The sequence below is a fragment of the Antennarius striatus genome, chromosome 3 (assembly GCF_040054535.1).
Source record: "Antennarius striatus isolate MH-2024 chromosome 3, ASM4005453v1, whole genome shotgun sequence".
In the NCBI taxonomy this organism is placed as follows: Eukaryota; Metazoa; Chordata; class Actinopteri; order Lophiiformes; family Antennariidae; genus Antennarius; species Antennarius striatus.
The window spans coordinates 28,682,140-28,690,000 of NC_090778.1; the positions used below are offsets into that span (position 1 = coordinate 28,682,140).

The 7,861-nt window shown below is 61.2% G+C and overlaps 1 protein-coding gene and 1 long non-coding RNA gene across 5 annotated transcripts in view; one reads left to right on the forward strand and one right to left on the reverse strand.

Moving 5' to 3' along the window:
- The window catches only part of hmcn2 (hemicentin 2), a 54,631-nt gene that overhangs the window by 40,458 nt on the left and 6,312 nt on the right, over nucleotides 1-7,861 (forward strand). The window contains exons 39-65 of the mRNA XM_068309903.1: nucleotides 141-337; nucleotides 870-951; nucleotides 1,030-1,161; nucleotides 1,227-1,370; nucleotides 1,449-1,608; nucleotides 1,909-2,033; nucleotides 2,104-2,287; nucleotides 2,356-2,453; nucleotides 2,537-2,815; nucleotides 2,896-3,083; nucleotides 3,343-3,424; nucleotides 3,492-3,628; nucleotides 3,697-3,838; nucleotides 3,920-4,061; nucleotides 4,150-4,277; nucleotides 4,361-4,517; nucleotides 5,054-5,175; nucleotides 5,256-5,420; nucleotides 5,502-5,609; nucleotides 5,681-5,815; nucleotides 5,928-6,062; nucleotides 6,154-6,423; nucleotides 6,500-6,690; nucleotides 6,765-6,978; nucleotides 7,054-7,188; nucleotides 7,261-7,451; nucleotides 7,757-7,838. Coding sequence (XP_068166004.1) covers nucleotides 141-337; nucleotides 870-951; nucleotides 1,030-1,161; nucleotides 1,227-1,370; nucleotides 1,449-1,608; nucleotides 1,909-2,033; nucleotides 2,104-2,287; nucleotides 2,356-2,453; nucleotides 2,537-2,815; nucleotides 2,896-3,083; nucleotides 3,343-3,424; nucleotides 3,492-3,628; nucleotides 3,697-3,838; nucleotides 3,920-4,061; nucleotides 4,150-4,277; nucleotides 4,361-4,517; nucleotides 5,054-5,175; nucleotides 5,256-5,420; nucleotides 5,502-5,609; nucleotides 5,681-5,815; nucleotides 5,928-6,062; nucleotides 6,154-6,423; nucleotides 6,500-6,690; nucleotides 6,765-6,978; nucleotides 7,054-7,188; nucleotides 7,261-7,451; nucleotides 7,757-7,838 — 4,125 coding nt within the window. The remainder of the gene's footprint in view (nucleotides 1-140; nucleotides 338-869; nucleotides 952-1,029; nucleotides 1,162-1,226; nucleotides 1,371-1,448; nucleotides 1,609-1,908; nucleotides 2,034-2,103; nucleotides 2,288-2,355; nucleotides 2,454-2,536; nucleotides 2,816-2,895; nucleotides 3,084-3,342; nucleotides 3,425-3,491; nucleotides 3,629-3,696; nucleotides 3,839-3,919; nucleotides 4,062-4,149; nucleotides 4,278-4,360; nucleotides 4,518-5,053; nucleotides 5,176-5,255; nucleotides 5,421-5,501; nucleotides 5,610-5,680; nucleotides 5,816-5,927; nucleotides 6,063-6,153; nucleotides 6,424-6,499; nucleotides 6,691-6,764; nucleotides 6,979-7,053; nucleotides 7,189-7,260; nucleotides 7,452-7,756; nucleotides 7,839-7,861) is intronic.
- The window catches only part of LOC137592051 (uncharacterized), a 20,509-nt gene continuing 15,640 nt past the window's right edge, over nucleotides 2,993-7,861 (reverse strand). For 3 of the 4 annotated variants that reach the window (XR_011034988.1, XR_011034987.1, XR_011034985.1), the window contains one exon: nucleotides 2,993-3,127. This is a non-coding gene — a long non-coding RNA (uncharacterized lncRNA). Of the gene's footprint in view, nucleotides 3,128-5,693; nucleotides 5,829-7,861 lie in introns of those variants that run through there. The other variant, XR_011034986.1, reaches the window with a different exon arrangement.

Genomic DNA, 7,861 nt, shown 5'->3' on the forward strand with positions numbered 1-7,861 from the left:
TGAGCGACTGTGGTGACGCAGCTGTGGTTCAGCTGAGTACACAGATGATCCAACCTCACAGGATCGTCCAGACGAGTGGAGGAACGTGTTTACTGCTGCGGCCGCCTCAATCACCCGCTTCGCCCTGTCCAAACCCACAGTCGTGCCCACCCTGAAGCCCCGCCTGGGCGTCCAGTCGGACCTGCTCACCCCGCAAGTCGGCTCGTCCGTCACCCTGAGGTGCGACGCCCGGGGCGTTCCCGAGCCAGAGGTCACGTGGTACAAGAACGGGCTGCAGCTGGCCGACGGGAACGGGCTGGAGACGGACGGCCAGCAGCTGCACATCGTCGGAGTCGAGGTCAGCGAGAAATGTTTGACGTCATGTGTGCTTGAAGCTGCCAACGCAACACAAGAGGGATTTCAAGGATCTGGAGCCGACTCCGGTCTTCACACAGCGAGAAATTAATTATCTACAGTCTAAATATTTAACTTTCACACACAAAACACAGTGACTGGAAAGACCAGGACAGTTAGAGTTATGGGTGTGAGTTCATTTATTAACATTTAGCCGAGTCGTTCTGGAGGGTTTCTACAGGTGCGAGAAATTCTGGGAAGTTTGAGAACGAGGGGTCACTGTAAGCTGTTTTAACGTCTATTCTTGGGTCACTCTTTTTGCGTTGAGAAAGTTCGATTTGTTCACGAGGACCTGATGTCGTATCAAAGCTAAACTCCTCGTGGACTCGTGTTAAAGACGCTAACCAAGACGGTTTTGTTCGGGACACGTCTTCTGCAGTAAATCAAGGAAAGACGGTTCCAGTCTTTGAACGTCCTTGAACATCTCGTTCAGTTTGGTCTCCCTGTCCTCCACAATAACCTTCTTGGGTCCCCAGGTGGCAGATGGAGGCACCTACACCTGCAAGGTGTCCAACGTGGCCGGCCAGGTGGACCGGACCTTCAGACTGACCGTCAACGGTGAGAACGCCTCCGCTGCTCCTCAAAGGAGATCTGAACCCCTTCAAGGCTCCTGAACCAGAACGCTTCCCTCCACAGTTCCCCCTGTCCTGGAGGGGCCTCTCCTGGAGACCCTGAACTACACCCTCGGCTCCCATGTGGCCCTGCTGTGTGAGGCCTCGGGGGTCCCGGTTCCCAGCATCACCTGGCTCAAGGATGGCACTCCTATAGGTAAGGGGGGGTGAGCAGAAGGGCTTTGCCCCCGTCTGGAGGCTAAACCAACGCTTGGTGTCCAGAGACCAGTCTACAGTGGCAGTGGTCGGTCCGGGGTAACCGTCTGGAGCTGGGGCCCCTCACCCTGTCCCACACCGGAACCTACACCTGTGTGGCCAAGAACAGCGAGGCACAGGCGCAGAAGGACTACATCCTCATCGTGCAGGGTAACGACGGACGCCACGTTTGACCGAATGATTCCCGTTGGGGTGAATCGACACTAATCCATCGTCTCGCCCGACCAGTGTCCCCCACCATCCTGGACTCTGAGCACCCCTCTGATGTCAGCGCCCCAGTGGGGGAGGAGCTAACACTGGAGTGTAGAGCGACTGGAACGCCTGCGCCGCACCTCACCTGGATGAAAGACGGGGTGACGTTAGTGGGATCGGAGTCCCGACACATCGCGTAAGTTATCGCCTAGTTGCACACAAACCGACTCAAAGGTGTCAAAGGTCATCGGGACGGGTTTGTCCAACCACTGCAGACGTTTTCCAGGAAGTTCCAGAACACTTCAGAAGTGTTGTTGGTCCAGATGCTGATCCGGATCTGACGGATGACATCTGGAGTAATCCTGTTAACAAACAGGAAGTCAGGCTCAACTGTTTCCTGTCTGAGCTGAAATATTCAGGTTATGATGGAAGGAAAATAATTCTGTGTGTGTGTGTGTGTGTGTGTGTGTGTGTGTGTGTGTGCCCCGCCCTGCAGCGTGACCCCTGACGGCAGCACGCTGACGCTGCTGAGGCTCCGCCCTGACGACTCGGGGACGTACTCGTGTTCGGCCGTCAGCCCCGCGGGGCAGGACACCAGGATCTACCCCCTCCTGGTTTTAGGTGGGTTCTAAAACTCGATGCGTTTTCGTGTCGGAAACCCGACGGTTTCTGACAATCTGATTGGCCACAGTCCCGCCATCCATCACCGGAGAGGCGACCGCCCCCACGGAGGTGCAGGCCGCCGAGGAGGGCGTGGTCACCCTGGAGTGTCAGGCGACCGGAAACCCCCCCCCTCAGATCAGCTGGCTGAAGAACGGCCACCCGCTGCTCCTGTCCCCCCGGACACGCCTCCTGTCCGGCGACGCCGTCCTGAGGTCAGTGTGCGCGGAGACGCCTCATCAGGTGTGAAACGCCTCCAGCTAACCCCCCCCCCCATGTGAAGGATCTCCCCGGTGCACCTGTCCGACTCTGGACTCTACACCTGCGTGGCCCAAAGTCCCGCCGGTCTGGCCGAGCTCAGCTACGACGTCCAGGTGCAAGGTGTGACCCCGCCCCGCCTCCTGATGCTAGCAGGCTAGCAGGCTACACCCGAGGGTTTCATTGGGTGTGTGTGTGCCCCGCAGTGCCCCCGGGGGTGGAGCACGTGGAGCCGGTGGAGCCGGTGACGGTGGTCCAGGGCTCCTTGGTGACGCTGACGTGCGAGGCGCGGGGCGTGCCCCCGCCCACGCTCACCTGGCTGAAGGACGGCCAGCCGCTGTCGCTGCAGAGGAACCTCCTGCTGGACGGCCAGGAGACGCGGCTGCAGCTGCCCGACGTGGCGCCGCCGGACGCCGGCCTCTACAGCTGCGTGGCCAGCAACCAGGCAGGAAGCAGCACCAAGACCTTCAACCTGACGGTCCTCGGTAGGTAACCCCGCCCCCTCCGCTGGCCGAAGCTTCTGTCGCCACGGCGACAAGCCTCAACATCCTCCTGTCTCACGCAGAGCCGCCGAAGATCTCCTCCGGCTCGCCGGCGGAGATGACCCTCGCCGTGGGGAGTCCGCTGGAGCTGGAGTGCTCTGCCGCGGGGGTCCCGCCCCCCAACCTCACCTGGCTCAAAGATGGCCGCCCGCTGGAAGGAAGTGACATCATTCAGCAGGACGGACACTTCGTCAGGATTAGGAACGTTCAGGTGGGTTCGTAACCGACAAACTGATGGATTAAAACGGTTCAGTTCTGCAAGGAAAAAGAATAATAACAATAATAATAATCATAATAATAATATTAATAATAACAATAATAACAACAATAACAACAACAATAATAATATTACATAATAATATTATTATTTATGTTTTTGGAAACAGTTTGGTGAATCGCTCCAGGTGTCAAACGAGTCTGACACCTGGCGTCGTCATGGTAACTCTATGCTGACGATGCGGTCTCCACAGGTGCAGGACGGGGGGCTCTACACCTGCCTGGCCAGCAGCCTGGCCGGAGAGGACGGAAACAACCACTGGGTCCGGGTCCAAGGTGACACACGCTGTTTGTGTGCAGGTGCGGAGGGTGATGTCATGTTAACCGTACGTTTGTGTTCCAGCCCCGCCCACCCTCCTGGGCCCCGGTGGCGTGCGGACGCTGACGGTGCCGGTGAACGGTCACCTGACCCTAGAGTGCCTCGCCGATAGCGACCCGGCTCCGGAGATCGACTGGTTCAAGGACGAGGCGCCGCTGCAGGTGAGCCGGGAGGCGGGGACTGACGGAACCGGCGCCGGATCGTGACCTTTGACATCTCTTCACGTCAGGTGGATGGTCGCATCCAGCGGCTGGCGGGGGGGCAGTACCTGGAGATCCAGGGGGTGCGGCCAGAGGACGGCGGCCACTACAGCTGCGTGGTCACCAACATGGCGGGGAGCAGCAGCCTGGCGTTCACGGTGGAGATCATCAGTAAGACGGACAGGCGGCGGCGAGTCGGGCCACGCCCACCTGAGCGGCGGCGAGCTGACTGGCTGATGCTTTTGTCCGCAGCGCCCCCCCTCATCAGGGACGGGAGTCCGGTGGTGACGTCGCACGAGGGCCAGGACGCCGCCTTACGGTGTGAGTTTGACGGCGACGCCTCGGCGACCGTCACCTGGAGGAAGGACGGTTTCCCGGTAACGGCAGACAACAAGTAAACAACAACAACAACAACAACACCGAGGCTTGTTTGTTCCTGACCCCCCAGCACAGACCCCCCCACTAACGTGGGACTCTTACAGGTACGCGCCGTCCGCCGACGGGACCTTACGCGTCCTGAAGGTCCAGCCGAGCGACGCCGGGCGCTACCGCTGCACCGTGTCCAACCAGGCCGGCTCCGCCCACTGGGGGGTGGAGCTACGGGTGTTTGGTACACACACACATCCATCTATGGTAAGGGGGGTGTTCCATCACGTCGACCGTGTGTGTGAGTGTCGTCTGTCCCCCCGGCAGTGGGTCCGTCCATCAGACCGGGTCCCTTCAACGTGACGCTCACCGCCGGCGTGAGGGCGGAGCTCAGCTGTGAGGCCACCGGAGCCCCGCCCCCCACAGTGACCTGGAAGAGGAACGGCACGCCCCTCGACCCCGCCCAGCAGCCGGGAGTGTACAGGTGTGTGTGTGTCTGTGTGTGTGTGTGTGTGTGTGTGTGTGTGTGTGTGTGTGTCTCTGTGTGTGTGTGTGTGTGTGTGTGTGTGTGTGTGTGTGTCTCTGTGTGTGTGTGTGTGTGTGTGTGTGTGTGTGTGTGTGTGTGTGTCTCTGTGTGTGTGTGTGTGTGTGTGTGTCTCTGTGTGTGTGTGTGTGTGTGTGTGTGTGTGTGTGTGTGTGTGTGTGTCTCTGTGTGTGTGTGTGTGTGTGTGTGTGTGTGTGTGTGTGTGTGTGTGTGTCTCTGTGTGTGTGTGTGTGTGTGTGTCTCTGTGTGTGTGTGTGTGTGTGTGTCTCTGTGTGTGTGTGTGTGTGTGTGTGTGTGTGTGTGTGTCTCTGTGTGTGTCTGTGTGTGTGTGTGTGTGTGTGTGTGTCTCTGTGTGTGTCTGTGTGTGTGTGTGTGTGTGTCTCTGTGTGTGTGTGTGTGTGTGTGTGTGTGTGTGTGTGTGTGTGTGTGTGTGTGTGTGTGTGTGTGTGTCCCACCTGACTTCCTGTCCCCTCCAGGTCGCTGTCCTCCGGTTCGCTGGTTCTTCTTTCGCCGTCCAATGAGGATGAAGGATACTTTGAGTGCACCGCCGTCAACGCCGCTGGCGAGGAGCGGCGGGTCATCGAGGTCATCCTGCGGGGTACTTTTGGTTTTGGGTGAGGGATGCCGGGGTCAGAGGTCGTAAGAGGTGATTGACGGGATCTGCTTCATTTCCTTTAGTCCCGCCTACGATTGAAGATGATGTCACCGTGATGACGGCTGTGAAGGCGTCTCCCGTGGCGCTGCCCTGTCACGCCCAAGGGCGTCCACTGCCCACGGTCACGTGGACGAAAGGCGGAGCCAAACTGGGCGCCAGAGGAGGAAGTTACCGCGTCCTCCCCACCGGTGAGACTCAGACCTCCACCGATCAATCGCCCGCTCTGATTGGTCGGTTCAGCTGTTGAACCTGTGCGTGTTTCCCCTCAGGCGTGTTGGAGATCACGGCGGCCGTGCCGAGTCACGCCGGCCGCTACACGTGTTCAGCACGGAACGCCGCTGGAGTGGCCCACAAACACGTCTCCCTCACCGTGCAAGGTGGGCTGTGATTGGCTCCCGTGTGGTCACATGACCGGACCAACACGACTAACGGTCCTGTTCTCCTCCAGAACCCCCAGAGATCAGGCCCATGGCGGAGGAAGTCCAGGTGGTGTTGCATCATGGGACGGTTCTGCCCTGTAAGGCTCATGGCTTCCCCCGCCCAGCCGTCACCTGGCAACGAGAAGGCGTTCCCATAGCAACAGGTAGAGGACTCACCTGGAGACACATCAGAGTGGAGACGGATCAATGCTGTTTGTCTGTTACCATGGTTACATAAAGACTTCCTGTCTGACATCATTTCCTGTCTGACCACAGGTCACCGACTCGCCGTCCTGTCAAACGGCGCTCTAAAGTTTTCTCGCGCAACGCTGGGCGATGCGGGGACCTACCAGTGTCTGGCGAAGAACGCCGCCGGCGTCGCCGTGGGGAGAACCCGCCTCGTCCTCCAAGGTCAGATCTTCACCAGGAAACAACACCTGAAGGCGGGTCCTCCACTTCCTGTGTTCCTGACTCCACTTCCTGTCTGTGTTGCGGGTTCCAGTCCCGCCCGTGCTGACCGTGCCCCGTGGCGAGTACACCGCCGTCCTGGGGCGTCCCGCCAGCCTGGACTGCGTAGCCGATGGTCAGCCCCAACCCGAGGTGCGGTGGCACAAAGAGCGGCGGCCCGTCGTCGACGGCGCCCACGCCCGCGTCTTCGCCAACGGGACCTTGGCGATTGGTTCCACCCAGCGCAGCGACGCCGGTCTGTACACCTGCACCGCCCACAACCTGGCGGGGAGGGCGAGTCACGACGTGAGGCTGGTGCTCCAAGGTGAGCCGGGGGTCACACGGGCGCGGCGGCGCGGCCGATGGATTGTCAGGTCGGTAACAGCGCCTTTGGGTTTCAGTCCCGCCCCTCATCACGCCCGCCCAGACGGAGCTGACGGTCATCCGGGGGTTCCAGGCGCTGCTGCCCTGCCCCGCCCAGGGCGCACCTGAGCCCCGGGTGTCATGGGAGAAAGATGGCGCCGCTGTCCCCGCCCAACCCGGGAAATTCACCGTCCTGCGCTCCGGAGAGCTCATCATCGAGAGGGCGGAGGTCGGGGGCGTGTCCGTCGCACCGTGAGGTTCCAGAGTGTCCGTTTCAACCAATCAGCTCTCTGCTCTCCACAGCCGGGCGACGCGGGCGTGTTCACCTGCGTCGCCGCCAACGCCGCCGGCGCCGCCAGGCAGGACGTGCGTCTGTCCGTCAACATGAGGCCCGTCTTCAAGGAGCTGCCGGGCGACGTGACCCTGAACGCGGGTCAGAGCCTGGCGCTGTCCTGCCACGCCCAGGGCACGCCCCCTCCGGTCGTCACCTGGACGTTCAACAACAGCCCCTACCCAGGTAACGCCTCCCTTCGTGGCGTTGCCATGGCAGCAGAAGCGTCTGTTTCCTGGGTTGAACCCGTTTTACCTGCAGGGGCGTCGGTGGACGAGGCGGGGCGGAGCTCCGTGGTCATCGACGGCGTGACGCCGGGCGACGGCGGGACGTTCGTGTGCGTCGCCGAAAACAGCGTGGGCGCCATCCGGGCGCTGTCGTTCGTCCGGATCAGAGGTGAGGGGGCGGGGTCAGTTGGGGCGGGGCGGGGCAGGGCGGGGCTCTCACAGTCGACCCGTTTGTCTCCAGAACCGCCCGTCCTGAAGGGGGAGGCGCACACCTCCCAGACGGTCGTCCAGGGCGCCATGGCGACGCTGGACTGCCCCATCCACGGCGACCCCCGCCCCGCCCTGCGCTGGCTGCGTGACGGGAAGGCGCTGCTGCGCTCCCATAGGCTGCAGGCGGTCCACAACGGGTCCCTGGTCATCTACAGGGTCACGGTAAGAACACGCATGTTCTGCTGGGTTCACCCCGCCGGGCGCGCCGGGCGGGACCATCACACGTGAGACGCCGTTGTGTTAGCGTTAGCGTCCTGCTCCCACGCAAATCAGATTCCATTCAGGACGGCGAACAGCATCGGGGGGGGGCTGGCTGTTCCCAGACCCCCCCTCGCTAACCGGACCCGCTGACTTTCTCACGGGCTGCTGGCTCCGCCCACAGCGTTTAGCATCAGAACGTTAGCGCGTGATGTGAAGCCCGGCTGTCATTAATCCAAACTGTCCTCCCTGACCCGGGGGGGGTCCAGGCTGCAGACGGGGGGGAGTACCAGTGTGTGGCGGAGAGCGAGGCGGGGACGGCGGAGCGGACCATCAGCCTCCGTGTTCAGGGTCAGTTCTGGGTCGCGGTTCTG